This window comes from Neopsephotus bourkii, unplaced genomic scaffold (assembly GCF_033783945.1).
Source record: "Neopsephotus bourkii isolate Nb327-2 ecotype Australia unplaced genomic scaffold, CSIRO-AGI_Nbou_v1 NB_1770, whole genome shotgun sequence".
Taxonomy (NCBI): domain Eukaryota; kingdom Metazoa; phylum Chordata; class Aves; order Psittaciformes; family Psittacidae; genus Neopsephotus; species Neopsephotus bourkii.
In genome coordinates, this window is record NW_026902244.1 from 742,356 (window position 1) to 759,372 (window position 17,017).

General features: G+C 67.5%; 3 protein-coding genes across 8 annotated transcripts in view; 1 reads left to right on the top strand and 2 right to left on the bottom strand.

Annotated features, from left to right (window-relative positions):
* RRN3 (RRN3 homolog, RNA polymerase I transcription factor) overlaps positions 1-17,017 on the bottom strand; it is a 133,942-nt gene that overhangs the window by 106,742 nt on the left and 10,183 nt on the right. The gene's annotated exons all lie outside the window — the stretch shown is intronic.
* The window catches only part of LOC133226207 (mitochondrial import inner membrane translocase subunit TIM16-like), a 137,591-nt gene that overhangs the window by 31,413 nt on the left and 89,161 nt on the right, over positions 1-17,017 (top strand). The window contains exons 10-31 of one of the 6 annotated variants that reach the window (XR_009729442.1): positions 564-618; positions 720-777; positions 876-1,021; positions 1,723-1,818; positions 1,903-2,055; positions 2,186-2,318; positions 2,412-2,587; positions 2,668-2,776; positions 2,866-2,952; positions 3,067-3,209; positions 3,287-3,391; positions 3,502-3,587; positions 3,668-3,809; positions 3,922-4,011; positions 4,110-4,226; positions 4,303-4,438; positions 4,543-4,634; positions 4,720-4,806; positions 5,558-5,642; positions 6,067-6,243; positions 6,567-6,632; positions 6,804-6,863. Coding sequence is in view for 5 of the 6 variants with exons in the window: in XM_061379448.1 (XP_061235432.1) it covers positions 564-618; positions 720-777; positions 876-1,021; positions 1,723-1,818; positions 1,903-2,055; positions 2,186-2,318; positions 2,412-2,587; positions 2,668-2,776; positions 2,866-2,952; positions 3,067-3,209; positions 3,287-3,391; positions 3,502-3,587; positions 3,668-3,809; positions 3,922-4,011; positions 4,110-4,226; positions 4,303-4,438; positions 4,543-4,634; positions 4,720-4,806; positions 5,558-5,642; positions 6,104-6,243; positions 6,567-6,632; positions 6,804-6,884 (2,383 nt within the window). In the remaining variant the exon portion in view is untranslated. Of the gene's footprint in view, positions 1-563; positions 619-719; positions 778-875; positions 1,022-1,722; positions 1,819-1,902; positions 2,056-2,185; positions 2,319-2,411; positions 2,588-2,667; positions 2,777-2,865; positions 2,953-3,066; positions 3,210-3,286; positions 3,392-3,501; positions 3,588-3,667; positions 3,810-3,921; positions 4,012-4,109; positions 4,227-4,302; positions 4,439-4,542; positions 4,635-4,719; positions 4,807-4,892; positions 5,034-5,211; positions 5,367-5,557; positions 5,643-6,066; positions 6,244-6,566; positions 6,633-6,803; positions 6,956-17,017 lie in introns of those variants that run through there. The other 5 variants (XM_061379449.1, XM_061379448.1, XM_061379451.1 and 2 more) reach the window with 5 other exon arrangements.
* Positions 7,436-15,617, bottom strand: GLIS2 (GLIS family zinc finger 2). The gene is made up of 6 exons (XM_061379466.1): positions 15,497-15,617; positions 11,047-11,404; positions 10,644-10,820; positions 10,103-10,236; positions 9,770-9,888; positions 7,436-9,664 (listed from the first exon to the last, which is right to left on the bottom strand). Exons 2-6 carry the CDS (start codon positions 11,386-11,388, stop codon positions 8,877-8,879), a joined length of 1,560 nt encoding a protein of 519 aa, XP_061235450.1. The 5' UTR covers positions 11,389-11,404; positions 15,497-15,617; the 3' UTR covers positions 7,436-8,876.

Here is a 17,017-nt window from a genome sequence, read left to right on the forward strand (position 1 = left end):
CCGGTCACAGGCTGGGACAAGGTGCAGGGCAAGGAGCAGGGTCACACTCCAGCTGGCACAGCCCTGGCCCCAGGGCCCTCCCGGGGCTCCTGGCACAGCAGGTCGGGGTGAGGTGAGCGGCGTGCCGGGGTGTGCCACGCGCCTGCCCCAAACTGGCCAAGCTGGCCCAGCCGGCCCTGAGGCTCCCCTGCAGGTGATGGTGGCTTCCCCGAGTGGGGCTGGGTGCCATCACCGGGTGCAGGGTGCGGATCCAGGAGTGGGATGCCCTACAGCTGGGCACGGCTTCATGGCAGGCACCATGCAGCCAGTGCAAGATGCGGGCAGCAGTGGCATCCTGTGACCCTGGGGTGGGACAGTGAGGATCTGGGGACCTGTACATCAGGGAGCAGCCAGCACTGGCCCTGCCCTCCTGCCCCTTGCATGGCCTGATGATGGTGCCCTGTGCTTCCCCAGGACAGGGTCTGGGGCATGCTCCAGCAGGTAAAGGTGCAGGACCCAGCCCTGCGGCTGTCAGGGTGCCACACTGATGGGTGCCCCAGCTCAGCTACCTCCTTCACTTGCAGGGCGGCCATCCCACTGTACGATGCCGACACGGGGCTGCTGGTGATGGCAGGGAAGGTGAGGTCCCACGGCAGCAGGGTGCAGGGAGGTGTCTGTGGGTGCGGTGGGGTGGTCCCCACAGCCCCACTCATGCCCTGTCCCCATCGCCTCTCTGCCAGGGAGAAAACCTCCTGTACTGCTTCGAGGTGGCAGCCGCGCAGCCAGCGCTCACCCAAGGTAAGCAGGGTACATCCCACATTGGGCTTCCGGCCACCCCCAGAGGCTGGGTCCTACCTGCCCCATGGCTACCTTGCCTGTTGTCCCCCCCCCAATAGTGACCCAGTGCCGGACAGAGGGCAGCACGCGGGGCCTGGCCGCGGTGCCGCGCCTGGCCCTGGACGTCATGGCCTGTGAGGTGCTCCGTGTCCTGCAGCTCACCGACACCGCCCTTGTCCCTGTCAGCTACGTGGTGCCACGCAAGGTAAGGGGTGCTGCAGGTGACACTGTATCACGGGTGCCTGGTGACATCTCATGGGTAACACCTCACCAGCACTTGGTGACAAAAGGGACCCAAGTGTGAGGGATCCAGCCTGGGGAGAGCAGGAGAAGAGGTAAAACCTGGGTGCTATGTGCTGAAAGCTGGGTGCCGATGGTGGGTGATGGAGGCTGGGATTGCTGGGTGCTATATTTGGGAAGTTAATTTGCTGCATGCAAGATGCTGGGTGCTTGCTGCCTCTTGGGTGCTGTTGTGTAATGGGTGCCAGATCGTGACCACCAGGTGCTTGAAGTGGTTGGAATTTGGGGGTTGGGTAGTGGAGTGTGCGTGCAGGAGGTGGTATCCTGGGTCCTTGATCTGGCACGCTGGTGGTACTTAAAGCTGAAGGCTGAGTGCCAAAACGTGCGCTGGGTGCTGCAAGGGGTGATGCTGGGTGCTGGGTGTTGTTTGGGAGACTGGATGTGTTCAGGGGTATGTGAGACTGCCCAACGACATGCAGTGTCTGACACCTACAGGCTTCAGTGTGCAGCTTGTGGAGACAGGGCTCCACAGACACAGGGACTGGGGTGCCATGAGGTGCCTGGTGGGGCCCAGGGGTGACCCAGCCCAGGTGGTGCCAGCTGGCAGCAGGACACGGGCTGTGGGGTTCTGGGGACACCCACCCCACCATGTCCCCTCTTCCACAGTCTGTCCAGGACTTCCATGAGGATCTGTTCCCTGACTGCACTGGGACTCTGCCAGCCACCGGTGCCCAGGCCTGGTGGGCAGGGGACAGCCAGCAGGTCAGTGTCACCCAGGGTGTGTCCTTGCCAGTGGCATTACCAGGGCTGCCACTGCCCCTTGCCCATGATTGTGCTTGCCAGCAGGTGAGGAAGGTTAGCCTGCACCCAGCACGGAGACCCACCGAGACCTTCACCTCGCCCATCATTGCCTGTACCCAGCTGCAGGCAGCCAACATCGGCCCCACAGTTGACACTGGCCCTACCAACACCAACACCGACACCAGTGCCGACCAGAGCGTGAGCACAGGGTGCTGGGGAATTTGCTGGGGTGCTGAGAGATGGGGGGAACCCCACCACCCTTGGCCTTCAGGGACGTTGGAGGGCTGGAACGCCAGCACCTCCTGTGCACCCGCTCTCTCTCCCGTAGGAGGGCAGTGGCTACTCCTCACCGTCCTCGCTGGCCTCACCGGGCAGTGCCACCACCTCCCTCTCAGCCAGCACTGGTCCCTCCAGCGGCTTTGCCAGCAGCCCCAGCCAGAAGTCACTGCAGAGCATTTTGGGTGAGCAGGCAATGGGGTGGGCTCAATGTCCGCTGGCTGTGGCTGTGCTGAGGGGTGGACCTGGAGCACTCACCTGTCCCCTGCCTGTGCCAGGGCCCAGCTCCCGCTTCCGGCACGCGCAGGGCAGGGTGCTGCACCGTGACACGCACCTCACCAACCTGCGGGGGCTCAGCCTCACCACGCCAGGCGAGTGTGATGGCTTCTGCGCCAACCACCACCGCGTCGCCTTGCCCCTGCTCTCCGCTGGTGGCCAGATCGCCATCCTCGAGGTACCCCCTGCACAGCACGGTGGCCGGCATAGCACCGGTGAGCGCAGTGCAGGCCGCCACCGCCTGGCTTTCTTCCACAGCTCTCCAAGCCTGGCCGTCTCCCTGACACAGCCATGCCCACCATCCAGAACAGTGTGGCTGTGACTGACCTGTCCTGGGACCCCTTCGACCTGCAGCGCCTCGCTGTTGGTACGTGTGCCATCCCCAGGGCCACCCCCCTGGCACCAGGCATTCCAGATCACTGTATTAACTACTGCCCACCCGGTTTGGTGCTATAGCTGGTGAAGATGCCAAGATCCGGCTGTGGCGAATCCCGGAGGGAGGGCTGCAGAAGACACTGCAGGAGCCTGAAACTGTCCTCCAAGGTGAGGGGCACGTAGGCAGGCGCAGCGAGCACCCCACTCTGAGGACAAGCCAGCCTGGGGCTGTCCACATCTCAGCTCAGGTGGGGACAGCCATGCACCGCTCAACCTTACCAGGTCACACGGAGAAGATCTACTCCATCCGCTTCCACCCCGTGGCATCCGATCTCCTGGTTTCTTCTTCCTATGACATGACAGTGCGGATCTGGGAGCTGAGCACTGGGCGGGAAGCCTTGTGCCTGCAGGGACACACTGATCAGGTACGGGATGACACATCTGGGGACCCGTGAGGGGCGCATTTGGCCAGGCAGGGGACATAGGACATCTGCCTCCCCAGATCTTCAGCCTGGCTTGGAGCCCTGATGGGAAGAAGCTGGCAACAGTGAGCAAAGATGGTCGGTTACGGCTCTATGAGCCACGGCGCAGCCCTCTGCCTCAGCAGGTACAGTCAGGGTGGTGGGGACAGGCTGGAGAGCTGGGGACCCCCCCATGGGCACCTGCCTGCACCCTCAGCTCTCTCCAAGCTGACAGGGTGACCCTGACCTCATGCAGGAGGGTCCAGGTCCTGAGGGGGCCCGCGGAGCACGCCTCGTTTGGGTTTGTGGTGGTGACTACCTCCTGGTGTCCGGCTTTGATAGGTAAAGAGGGGCACACACAGGGCACGGGTCCTCAGGGGACACTGGGACACTGTGCCCCCCCAACTGTCACCTCCCTGCAGCCGCAGCGAGAGGAGGATCCTCCTGTACCAGGCACAGGCTCTGGCCAAGGGACCCTTGTCTGTCCTTGGCCTTGATGTGGCCCCTTCCACCCTCCTGCCCTTCTACGATGAGGATACCAGTGTTGTCTTCCTCACTGGCAAGGTGAGGACTTAACCCTCAAAAACTGGGGGGCTGCTTGCCCACAGCACCCCAGCCATGTGGAGGGACGCTCCGTGCACACTCCCCACCAACCCATGTCTTGCACCATCCCCAGGGTGACACCAGAGTCTTCCTCTATGAGGTAACGCCTGAGCCACCCTATTTCCTTGAGTGCAACAGCTTCACCTCCGGTGAACCCCACAAGGTAAGGGGGGGCCCCACTGATGCTGTGCTGCCTGTCCCTGACCTCTCCCTGCACTGCCAGGCGCACAGCAGACCCTGCTCACGCCTGTGTCCCATCAGGGGTTTATCTTCCTGCCCAAAACGGTGTGTGAGGTCCGGGAGGTGGAGTTCGCCCGGGCGCTGCGCCTTGGGCAGAGCACCCTCGAGCCTGTGGCGTTCCATGTGCCACGGGTTAAGGTAGGTGGGGGGGACCTGGCTGTGTTCTGGGGGAGTACAGGAGGCAGGGCCCTGCTGAGCACGCTTTGCCCTGCAGAAGGAGTATTTCCAGGATGATATCTACCCGCCGACCCGTGTCTGGTGGGAGCCGGCCCTGGGCGCCAGTGCCTGGCTGTTGGGGGAGGACGGGCAGCAGCGTCGCACCACCCTGCAGCCCGCAGACATGACGCCAGGTGGGTGCAGAGGGGCCAGGCGAGGCCCCCCGGGGCCGGGGGTTGTGTAGGGGGTGTCAGCCATCGGGCAAACCTCCTGCCCCACGGCAATGCTGCTCTCCCAGTGAGCCGGGCCCCAAAAGAGGCCCCAGCGCGGAAGTTCGTCCCTGCGTCCGTGTATCTGGAGGAGAAGTCTGATGAGCAGAAGAAGGAGGAGGTGGGTGCTGGGGCATCCCCCCTGCCGCGGGGCCCGGGCTGGGGGCGATGCCCCGGCCCCACGGTGCTGCCCTGCCGCCCTGCAGCTCCTGAGTGCCATGGTGGCCCGGCTGGGCAACCGGGAAGACCCACTGCCGCAGGACTCCTTCGAGGGGGTGGACGAGGACGAGTGGGTAGGTGCTGAGGAGGGCGGTGTGTGTGCGTGTCAGACTCTCGGGGCCGGTCCCACGGCGCCCCTTACCCCACCGGGCCTTCGCAGGACTAGGCCGGACCCCGGCACGAAGCAGACCACGCCGGGGACCCCCTCCCGGGCCCGGCGCGGAGGACGCAGCGCAGGACGAGGAGCCACGAGGCCCGTCCCGGCTGAGGGGAGGCCGGCAGGAACCGCACCAGGCCCCGCAGCGGCGATGGGCCCCGTGCCTGCCGCGGGCAGGCCCCGCTATTAAAGCCGCTGCCTCAGCACCCGTCTCCCACCGTCATTCCGGGGCGGGGAGCCGGGGGCAGGGGAGGCGGAGAGGACGTGGAACACAGGCGCCGGGCAGCGGGGGAAGCATGCGCAGCGCCGTCCCACCAGCCATCGGCGGCACGTACCGGGCGCGGCCGCCAGGGGGGGGCTGTCCTCGCCGAGAAGCCGGGGGCTCTCCACCCAGTGCTGTCGCCGTCTCTGTAGCCGCTGCGACCTTCGCTCCCTGACCCCGTGACCGCCAGTGGCGGAAGCGGCGGCGGGGACATGGTGAGAGAAGCGGCAGGCGGTGGGGCCGGGGACAGGCCCGGGCAGGGGGGCAGGAGCGGGTCGCGGCCTGGAAGGATCGGGGCTGGGCGGGCAGAGCCCAGAGGAGAAGGACGGGCTGGGCCGGGCCCGAGGGGAGGGCGCAGGGCGGAGCGGGGCCCGGCCCGGGCAGTCACAGCGGCGTGTCCCCGCAGGCCAAGTACCTGGCACAGATAATCCTGGTGGGGGCCCAGGTGGTCGGACGGGCCTTCATGCGGGCGCTGCGCCAGGAGTTCGCAGGTACGAGCCGAGCTGCCGGCCTGTTTGCCCGGCCGGGCATCCCCAGACCTAACCCCGGGCTCCGCAATGCTGCCCGTCTGCGGGCAGGGCTTGTCGCAGGGTGACCCTCAGCGCCCGCGTCCTGGCGCTGGCACAGTGGCCGTCACAGGCATCGCTGTCAGGCTCCGAGACACCCTGCAGCACCAAAGGGCAGAGCAAGATGCTCCCGCATGACACGGGAGCTGAAGCCCTTCCCACCTCTGCCTGACTGCAGCCTAATGGGTGTCCCCCCGTGTTCTTGCCACCTCCCCAGCAGTGGGGACCTCATCTAGTTGACCCCCATGGGATGGAGGCAGTGGAAGGAGGGCAGGGCTGAGCAGCTCAAAGCCTGTGGGCTTTGCTGCCCTGTGCCTTCCCGAGGCCTGTGTGTCCCCCTGGGGGACAGTGCTGGGGGTACTCACACCCTCGGTGTCTCCCGGCAGCAAGCCGAGCAGCAGCAGATGCACGAGGGCGCTCGGAGAGGCCCCAGTCCGCTGCCGCCTCCAGGATCATTGGCATCAGCCTTCAGGAAGCTCAGCAGATCCTGAACGTCTCGAACCTCAACCCAGAGGAGATCCAGAAGGTAGAGGCTCTCCTGGAGCTGGAGAGGGATGGTGCTGGCAGGGCCCTGCGTCCCAGTGGCTGCTCCCTGGTGTGGTCCTGTCCTGGGCCCAATTAATCCCAGTCTGAGGTTTCCCTGCCCTAGCTGGAGGCTAGTTCTGGCAGCCCACCCAGCTTGGCCCCTGCATTTCCTCGGTGCACCCACCGGGGAGTCGGGCAAAGCCAGTCTTGTCCCAAGATTGCACTTGTCACCTCCAGCACTGCCATGGGGAGGGAGAGGCTACGGGGGTTCAGGGCTGGGGAGAGCAGAGGAGGTGAATCTGATGGGGAACTTCTGCTTGGCAGAACTACGACCACTTGTTCAAGGTGAATGACAAGTCGGTGGGAGGCTCCTTCTACCTGCAGTCCAAGGTGAGCCAAAGGAGGAGTGGAGCTGGGGCTGCACTGGCACCCAGCCCTGCCCTCAGCACCTTCCCCTGCCCGGAATTTGGGAGAGCAGGGCTGGAATATTGGCACGGATAAGGCAGGGAGGGGAAGGGGCAGCCCTGTCCCCGTGTGTCACCCTGTCCCCATGTCCCGCAGGTGGTGCGAGCAAAGGAGCGGCTGGATGAGGAGCTCCGCATCCAGGCTAAGGATGAGAAAAGCCGGAAAGCTGAGACGTGACCCATGCTGCCCGTGTGCCCCGTGTCCCTCACCCTTAACTTATAGGTAGCTAATAAATAATATGTACTCTAGCACCTGGTCTGGTTGCCCTGTGCCCTGGGAGAGGGGAATCGCCCACCACCCCAGAAGGGATCAGGATTGGTCCCTGCAAGGCGCTGGCAAAGCTGGGAAGAAGCTGGGGAAGAATGGGTGGGATGCCACAGCTCAAGTGGCTCCCAGGGAGCTATTTTCATGGTGGCCTGAGCACACAAATGCCTCTGACTCTGTACCCCAGGAGATCTGTGCCATTACCTTTCACTGTGGGCAGGCTGCTGGGATGGGCTAAGGGGGACACACTGACACTGTGGCCACCTCCACTTGTGGCTTATACCACAGAGCCTGGCAGGGCTTTGCTGGTGCCGCGCTGCTGGCCCAGGAGTGTGGGGACTTGCCAGGGGGGTCAGGCAGAGCAGCTGTGCCCTGAGATGGCTCCTGTCCCTCTCCTGTACCCCTCCATCCCCACTGCAGCGTCCTTGCTGCCACCACCGTGGTCATGCACTGAAACAGGAACATACTTCAACTTCACTTTATTGTTTTCTTAATAAACTTCCTCTCCCCTGGACGAATATAGTGTTATAGTTGTTAGCTTATCTCTTACTTCTGCAGTCCTTAAAACGCTATGCTAACAGCGATGGAGCCCAACAGGAGAAAAATAAAAACAACCCAGAAACTACAATAGAAAGGCACTTCGAAAACGTTAAAATACTGATGTCCTGGAATGTGCAACAACAAACTGACGAAGGAGCGAGGAGACGTACACGGTACACTGGCCGGGGCGGCCTGGTCGGTGGCCTGTGGCCATGCTGGGGCTGTGGCAGCACCCGGCCCAAGGAGGGTGAGGGCAGGGAGACCGGCTCCCCGCAGGGCACACATAGCTGGGAGCTCCTTCCAGCATGGAGGGAGCAGGATGAAGGAGACCCCTGCCCTGGTTCAGGGGAGGCCATTAGAAGGGTCCTGCCCAGCAGTGAGCAGTACATGGGACCCCTCTGCATGTGCCAGGGGTGGCTCCAAGCTCTGGCTGCACAGAGGCAGGACACACTGCCTACTCCTGGCCCCACAGCAGCATCCTGCCTGCCCCCGCACTGCCCCACAGCCTGGGGGGGGGGGTCAGCTGGGAACATCTCATCCCAAGGAGCAGGCACCCCCACCAGCCGCTGCCAGTGTGCCATTGGCAGCAGCTCTGCTGATGCCTGGAAACGTGCCTGTGCTGCCCGCTGCCTGCATGCAGTAAATGGTTAGGTATGAACGTAGCTAAAGAGGGTGGCTCTGCCCCGGCGTGGAGCCAGCGTGGCGAGCGGCACACACAGCCATGTGCCTTGTCACAGGGAGGGCCGGGGAGGTGGCAGGGACGAGGGGGGCCGTGGAGCAGGGGGGGTGCGGGCGGATACCAGACCAGCGGGTGCCCAGCCAGCTGGGCCCAGCATTGGGGTGCCATGGCCATGGCACTGTCCGCAGCCATGCCGGCCAGGCAGGGTGAACACAACTGGGCACAGCTTGGGGCTGTGGGAGCGGTTGTTCCCAAGCTGTCACCCCGCTGTCCATGTGGTGAGAGGCTGGAGCAGCCTCCACAGCACCAGCGGTGCCAAGGCCTTGGGCACGGGAACGCGGAGTCAGCGGCAGCAGATGAGCCCGAGAGGGACCCTGCCAGGGCAGGGGCTGGTCAAGAAATAAATAGCGGCGTGTCCAGCTGCCCAGGCCAGGGGGTACAAGGGGACCCCCGAACCCCCGCCGGCCCCATGGCTGCCCCTGGGGTATGGGGTCGCAGCCAGCTGTGGATACTGAGGGATTATTGCTTTTCTCAGAAGAGTTCATTCTTCTTTCGTGGTGGTTAAAAGCATGAACAAGGCCCCTGGGGACTGCAGGGGTGGGGAGGAGGGGGCAATGCCCCCCCATCCCCAGGGAGCAGGGTCTGCCGGTGGGGCCATCAACTGGCCCCGGGCATCGTCGGGCCCCTCAATTCACGGCGGCAGGTTTGAGCAGCAGGGAGCCAGGGGGAATGAGCACCCAGCCTGGGGGCAGTGCCTCGGGGCTTCCCCCGGAGCCCACGCCAGCTGAAAGGTCAAGAACAGCCCCAGGCAGCAGAGCCAGGCTCTCAGGGGGCACCCTCGGCCGTCCTGGCTCCGTCCTTTCGCACCTTTCCTTGCGGCTCTCTGCTCCCTTGCTCACCTTGGGTGGCCGCCCCTCAGCCTCGCTGCCCTTCTCCCCCTCAGCTTTGGCCGCGCCGGCCAGCAGCGACATGACGGGCAGCCCCAGCCCTGCCGCAAAGGGGGAGGGCAGCAGTGGGCTCTTGGCCAAGTTCAAGGGGCCGCCGTTGAGGGGCAGGACCGGGCCGGGCAGGGCGGGCAGCGCACCGGCAGCCCCACAGCCCAGGGCGCTGAGGTCGAGTGGGGCCGGAGCCAAAGGGATGGGCAAAGCCGGGAGCCCCGGGGGAGCGAAGAGGGCGGCAGGGTTGGGGATCACGAGCTGTGCCCCGTTAACGTAGGGCACCTCCGCTGAGCCCAGGGGTGTTTTGGGGGGCGGGTGGACCTTGAGCATCTCCGGATGCTCGGGGGAGACAAAATGACCGTGGGCTTTGATGTGCTTGCGGAGGGAGCTGGGGTCAGTGTAGCGCTTGTGGCAGCCCGGCATCTTGCAGGAGTAGGGCTTCTCCACGTAGTGGGTGCGGGTGTGCTTGAAGCGGTCGCTCGAGTTGGAGTAACGCTTGTTGCAGCCTTCATAGGGGCAGATGTAGGGCTTCTCGCCTGCAGAACGGCACAGCACTGTGTATGCTGGGTAGCAGGGCCAGCCCTGCCAGGTCCCCTGTGGGTGTCCCCCCTCCCTGCTCCCCCAGGGTGGCCTGTGCTGACCTGTGTGCGAGCGGTTGTGGATTTTCAGGTTCTCCAGGCGGGAGAAGCTCTTGTTGCAGGTGGGGCAGCGATGCGGCTTCTCGTTGGTGTGTGTCCGGATGTGGATCAGCATCTTGTACCTGCCAAGGTCAGGGAGACAACAGGGGAGAGGGGACGGGGGCATCCAGGTCAGCACCATCATCCAGCCCCGCAGGACACTGGACCCCATGCTGGAGGGGTGGTGACTGGAGACCTCCCCCTGCACAGCACCCACTGCTGGGCTCCTGTTCCCCCATGGTGACCCAGAGCAGCCCCCAGGGACCCCAGAGCCCTCCCAGAGCTCCCCCTTCCCACCTGGCGTTGAAGCCCCGGCCATGGCGGGCGCAGCCCTCCCAGTGGCAGCAGTACCCCGCGTCCTTCTCGGGTTTGACATGGAAGTCATTGACATGGTCCACCAGGTCTTGCAGGAGGTCAAAGAACTGGTTGCACTGTGGGCAGGAGGTGGGGGGTGAGGGGGCCCAGCAGGGTGGGCACCGGGGGGAGACAGCAGCAGATGGAAATGTCCCTTTGCATGAATCCCCCTGCCCCACAGCACCTTCCCCGGCACCTCCACACAGTCCCCAGCTCCCCATCACCCCTAAACTGTCCCTGCGTGCCCCCCCCAGCCCCACATCGCCCCTTCAAAACCCACAGAGCTCTGCCGTGGCCTTCCAGCCCCATGTACCCCCAAGCCCCAAAATGCCCCAGTGTGGCCCCCAACTTCCAGACAGCTTCTCCCTCCAATGCCCCTGCACAGTCCCCCAGCCCCCCATGACCACCCCCACAACCACAAAGCTTCTGCACAGCCCCCCTCGGCCCCATAACCCCTCCTCATCCCGCAGCCCTCCCTGCTGACCTTGGACCAGCGGCAGACAAGCTGCTTGGGCAGGGGCAGCTCGGGGGGGAGGCGCTTCTCCTTGCTGGGGGGCAGGAAGGCAGCGGGGGGCAGGTGCAGGGCCCCCCCTGCCCCCAGCGGCAGGAAGAACTGGAAGGAGCTGGGGAGGCCGTCGATGTAGCGCAGAGACTGGAAATCCTGGAGCAGAACCCAGGGAGGGGGCATTGGGGGATGGACGGAGACCCCCAGAGACCCGAGAACACCCTACAGACCCCTCCAGAAGCCACCCTGGGGATGACACTGGGGTCGGAGGGGGAACACTGACCCCAGGTGAGTGTACACAGTGAGGGCCTGGGTGTGCTGCCGAGGTCAGGCACAATGCCCATCGCTGGGGTCACTTGGGGGGGCACACAGGTGTACTTACATGGGGGGTGAGGGGCCCGGGCAGGTCCCCGCTGCCCTGGCGCTCGGGGGAGAGCGAGGCGCTGCCAGACGGAGACTCGGCACCGGAGCGTGGAGAGAGGCTGAGGTCCACAACCGGCACAGCGGCGAAGCGCCCGTCCCGCGGCTGCACCGGCCTCGAGTGTGCCAGGAGGCTGCTGGGTGACGGCCCGGCCCGGCGGCCCCCCCGGCCATCCCCGGCCGGCGGGGTGTGCGGGTGCTGGGGAGCACGGGGCCGGGGGCCGGGGGCACCCCGCTTCTCCCGGGCAGCTCGCAGCTTGGAGATGCTCAGTTTGAGGTCCAGCGGCTCCTCCAGCGAATGCATGGTGCTGGGGTGGGCACTGTGGGGGACACACAGGGGTCACTGCAGTGATGGGGGGCACTGGGGCCCCCTGTAGCATCACCCCACCCTGACCCCACAGCGATGCCTGCTGCTGCTCTGGGCTGGAGGCTTAGCAGGAGCTGATAGCCACGGTGCTGGCATGGGACTGCTCCAGACCCCTTTCCTTGGGCCCCCCGCAGCGGGCAAAGGGCAAGGCACAGCCATGGCCCCCCCACCGGCCCCTCAGTGTCCCCAGCCTGTCCTCTCCATGTTGCCAACCGCCGGGGCCAATGCAGCCCCTTGGCCAGCTACCAAACCCTGCAGCGCTGGAGCTGCGGTGTCCCTGTTCTGCTCCCCCATTCACCCGTCGGTCTGTCCGTCACCACGGGCCTGCCCCACCGAGGCCTTCCCCCGTGGCGGAGCAGGGGAGTCGCAGCCACCAGCCCGGCGGTGACCCGGGCGGCCGAGCCCGCTGGCCCCAGCCCCGGAGGCAGCAGAGCTTCCTCCCCGCCGGGGCCCCTTCCCCGCCGGCCAGCGCCGCTGCCTGTCGGGGCCAGGCTGGGGCTGCCTGCACACAGCTCAGTGTGGCACGGCCCGGCACGGTGTGGCACAGCACAGCACAGCAGTGCAGGTCTGCTGCCTGCAAGCACTTCCCAAGATGCGGTGGGGGACCAGAGCCCTCCCATACTGTCCCCAGGGTGACAGTCCGCACTGCAGACCACCCTGTGTCATCGTACCACAGCTCCCTTCCCCCCTCAGAACTGTTACCCCATGGCTCTGCTGCTGCACATCTGCAGGCAGCTGACAACGGGCAGCTTGGGGCAGGAGTGAGCCCCGAACCCGAGCTGCGGCAGTGCCAAGCCGGTCCCGGCTGTGTTCCCATGGCCGTCCTCTCCCCCCCCAACATCGCCCAGGGCAGGGGGAGGGCGCCCGAGGGGCCGTGTTGGGTGGCACCACGCACCCAGCACAGTTGGCAGCAGAGGCCCCCCATCTGCCCCCCCCCGCCCCCCGGGGCCTGTCCCTCGCCCTGCCCCGCCGGCGGGGCCCCCTGCGCTGGCGAGGGTCCATCCCGGCTCAGACGCTGAGGAATGCGGAGGAGCCGCGGGGGGCATGGGGCCCGGCCGGTGGGGCGGGGGACCCCCTGCCTGCACCCCCCCCCCCACAGCAGCACTGCCCCCGGCTTGGCCTCATGGGGGGTCCCTATTGCAAGCTCCCCTGCTCTGCAGGGTGGATGTCTCCCTGAGATCCCCATGGCCATGGAGCCTGCCACATAGCAGGGTCCCTGCTTCCCAGTGGGGGTTCCCAGCCTGAGCCTCCACCTCCTCCCATAGCGGTGGGGCTTGCCCTATAGCACAGTCCCATCCCTTCCGGCAGAGCCACCCTCCGGAGGCCCCAAAGGTAGGGGGCCAGTCCCACAGCAGGCTCCCTGCCCTCCATGGGTTCTTACCCTGCACCTCACAAGAGGTCCCTGCCCCAAGGCCCCCATGGTCCTCAGGCTCCAGCCACCCTCCCCCCATGTGCCCCACAGCGTGCTGGCACAGCTCAAGGCCTGACAGGCGGATGGTGGGCAGGACCCACAGCTGGGATGTCGCAGTGGGACCCCCCTGCCAAGGAAACAGGGTAGGGCCCCAGCAGCCCCCAGAGATGGGGGTCCCGCAGGGGGGGCCGGCCAAAGCGTCGCCGCTGCTCCCACCATGGTGGCCGCGTCCTCACGTCCCCGAGTTGAGAGTTTGGGGGGCCCCGGAGCGGGCGGTGCCGGGTGGGAGCCCTCGGGCGGCTCCGGGCGGGGCGGTGGGAAAGGGGCCTCCAGGCGCTGACGCCACGGCTCCAGCTCGGCCCGAGCAGGCGCTGCCAAACCACGCGGCCCCGCCGCCGCCGCCGCTGCTGCTGCTCCTGGGAACCGGCCCCGCTTGGGGCTGCGACACCGCGGGGGCCCCGAGGGGATCGGGATGGGGACGGGGCTGGGCACGAGGATGGGGACGAGGTGGCTCGGCCTCGGCCGCCCCCGCACCTGCGGCCCCCGCGAGAGGCCCCTGCGCTCCCCCCCGGCCTCTCCTGTCCGCGCCAGGCGCTGCCAGCCCGGCCACGGCCCAGCTTCCCCTCCGGCCGCCCAGCGAGCCCCCCCGCCGCGCCAGTTCAAACCAGTCCAGCGCGGCGCGGGGCCCAGGGGTTCCCAGTTTGGGCGGGGGCCGCTGGGACGGAGCCCGGACGCAGGGGTAGCCCCCTCCCCCGGCTCGCCGGCCGGGCTGATCTCCCCCCAGTCCCCACACACTGCCCGTCTGTCCAGCCGGCACGGCCGCGGAGCAGGGGTGACTCTGGTGCAGCCGATGGAGTGCCGGTCCTCCGGGACACCCCGCAGCTGGCATGGCCGGGGGGCTCCCCCCTCCAGCCCTAGCTGCGGCACAAAACCCGCCAGGACCAGCGCGGTGCAGGGGGGCCGCGGGGGCAGAGACTTCCCGGCGGCGGCGGCAGAGGGATGCCAAGAGCGAGGGATGCCAACGGCGACGGATGCCAAAGCCGGGCCCTCGACGCCCCAAGAGGGACGGTGACCCCAGGGCTTGGCGAGAGGGTGCGGTGCCAGCGCTGCGAGCAGGCACAGCTCAGCCCTCCTGGCACGGTGCTGCCGGCAGCTGCGGTCAGGCAGCTTCTGAAGCCCCCCGTGCCCAGTGGCATGGGTGCATTGGCAGGACCTGGCCCTTCCACCCAGGTCTCCCCCACCACTGCTGCCCAGGTCATTGTCCTCACGGCTGCCGGCAGGGCACAGGCCACCATGGGACCTGCCATCCCTTCATGTCCCACTGTGGACATCACTGGCACAGCCGCCCTTCACGGAAATCCAGCGTGTGTCAGGGTGAGGGTGCCACATCCTTCTAGTGGCTCCGGCTTGTCACCATCCTCAGCACCCACCACCCCATGCCACAAGGGCTCATGTCCGCTCCCAACAATGTCCCCAGGAGTGGCCATGGCTCCAGTTCCCAAGTGTAGCCGGTGACACAGTCCCCCTTTCCCAGGTGCGTGGCATGGGGGACCCGTGGGGATCCTGGTGGGGGGCTAAGGCAAGCCCCGTCTCCGGGGAGCAGCCCTGCAGTGGTGATGCCACCTATGGCATGCACCCTGCCACCTCTGCCAGGAGACACGGCAGAGCACACCAGGATAGGAGCAGGGCTGGTCCCCGTTCACCAGCAGATCCAACTCCGGGGTAGATGCCCAGGCTGCGGGATGTGGGGACCCAGGTCAGGGGATGTGGTGACAGCAGGTGAGTAGGGTGACACAAAGGCGCAGGGAAAGGGAGGTGGCTGCTTGCAGAGGGGTTTCTCCATGCTGGGCAGGGGACAAGCCCCTGCAGCAGGAGCTGGGGACAAGAGGGGACAATCTGTGGCAGCCTTTGGCCCCACTGCTGGCACTGCAGAAGGGTCACCCCATCCGGGTCCCCAGACCCGTCGCTGCCTGCACAGCCTGAACTCAGCCATCACACATCGGCCTCTCGAGGCCGCGGTTCTGCCCCCTCCGTCCCCGCGATGGGGTCAGGGGATGACCGGTGGCACCCGCGGCCGGGATGGGGCTACCCTGAGGCCCCCGCCAAAGCCACCCCATCGCACGGAGGGAAACCCGGGGGTGATCCCGGGATGGCCGCGACTGGCGGAGCCACACAGCGCGTCCCGCCGCAGCCCCCGCCCCACAGCCAAGGTCAGGACACCCGCCCAGGCGTGGGGGAACAGCGGGTGAGAGCCAACCCCTGCACCCCCTCTCTGCGCACCCCTCCGCCACCCACCCGTGTCCTCCGGGGTGGCCCCGCGCTCCCACCGCTTCCTCCCTCACCCCCCATGTCCCGGGGCTGTAGCGGGGCCACGTCCTGTGTGTCCCATCCTCTGCTCCCCACGGCGAGGGGGATGCAGGTGCCGAGCCAGGGACACCCCCCCCCGTCCTCCGGGGCAGGTCCCGGAGCTCCCGACGGGGCGGGGAAGGGGCTTCCCAGGAGGGTTCTCCCCCCGCCGTTGGCGGCAGCAGCAGCAGCAGCATCCTCCTCCTCCTCCTCCTCCTTCTCTTCCCCCCCCACCTCCCGCGGGCACGGCGGCGCGACAAAGCGCCGGTCCCCGGTGCGCGATCGTACCTGCAGCGGGGGCTCAGCGCCGGCGGCGGGCGAGGAGCGGGGCGGGGAGCGGGGCTTGGCGGAGCGGGCCCCCCCGCTGCCGGGCCGCCGGGCCGCTCCGCCACATCTGCAGGGGCTGGGGGCGGGGGCGGCGGCGGGGCTCTGCCCCCCCCTCCCCGGTCCCCCGGGCGGCGGCGGCGGAGGGTGGCGGCGGGGCGGGGGCTCTGCCCGCCGTGATTTATGGCCGCCCCGCACCGACCGGCCCGGCCCCGGCTGCGGGCGGGAGCTGGGCGGGGGCCGGGGCCGGCCCCTCCCCGCCGCGGGGGGCACCGGGGGGCACGGCGGGGGGGAGCCCCGCCCCGTGGGGGGGGACACACACAGTAAGGGACACGCGGGGACACCCCCAGCGCAAGGTCACCCCGCGCTGCGGCAGAGCCGAGGGCCCCCCCCTCCGTGTCCTTGTCCGTCCCCCCCCGGGGACGTGGCGCGGAGGGGACAGGGTGGGACCTCCAGCGGCGATGCAGGCAGAGGGAGGTGGCGCCCACCAGAGCCTTCCCCCCCACCCCGCACCGGGGCCGCTCGGAGGGGGGTGTCACAACGGGGATGTGGGGGGATCCCCCTCCCCGCTGGAGCAGTGCCGCCCGCCCGCCGGGTGACGTCACGGAGAACGGCTGGCGTCACGCCTGGCGGGGGCCTCCGCATGACGTCACCCCCGGGGGGGTTGTCCCGGGGCGCCGGGGCCGCGGCTCCTTCCGGCGGCAGGATGTGGCGGGGCCGGCCCGGATGCTGCAGCCCGCACCGGGGGGGGCGGGGGGGGAACTCCCTCCCGGGGCCGCGGGGGGGCTTCGCCAGCGCTGCACACGCGGGTGGCCGCTGCGCGGTCCGCTCCAGGGGGTCGTGCAGGGAGCAGCAACAGGGGGGCACACGGGGGAGGGTTGAATTCACACCCCCCGTATGTTTCTTTTTGAGGTGCTGATGTGTCCCCCAAATATTCCCTTTTTTGAGTTTTTTCCCGAAAAAGGGGAGGGGTAGAACCCCAATTTCTCTGACCCCCCAAACGATGGAAATAGGCTGAGATGCCTCTTGGGGGTATGTAAGGGGGGCGCTTCGATGTCACCCGCGGTGGTGGTGACCCCGGTGGGGACGGGGACATGCGGTGACTCGGTGTCCCCGGCCTGGTCACCAGCGCCCCTTCAGCGGACACCACGATCACCTCCCGTCCTGGTCCCAGAGTGCTCCCCGATGGGGCCCCTCCCGGGGACACCCCGGTCCCTGCCACCCACAGGCAGGAGGCTGGCAGCGAGTCCGGGCATCCCCCCCAGGAGGTGTGTGGGGCTCCGGGGAGTGATGGGGGGCACGGCGGGGGTTGCGGGGTCCCTTCGCCCCCTCTCCGGAGCAGGTGAGCGATGCCCAAACGCCAGCTGCCGGCACTGGCCCCGCCGGACTGCGGGAGGCCGCGGGTGTCCTCGCACCGTGGGATGCAGCAGCAGCCCCCAGCAGAGAGGCCCCCGTAAAGGGATGGGCCGAGGCCAGGCAGAACCT

Coding starts and splice junctions, on each gene's coding strand:
- GLIS2 (XM_061379466.1), bottom strand. CDS start 11,388: ATGCATTCGCTGGAGGAGCCGCTGGACCTCAAACTGAGCATCTCCAAG. Junction 10,821..11,046: donor CCGGGCCCCTCACCCCCCAT/GTAAGTACACCT, acceptor GTTCTGCTCCAG/GATTTCCAGTCTCTGCGCTA. Junction 10,237..10,643: donor TTGTCTGCCGCTGGTCCAAG/GTCAGCAGGGAG, acceptor TCCTGCCCACAG/TGCAACCAGTTCTTTGACCT.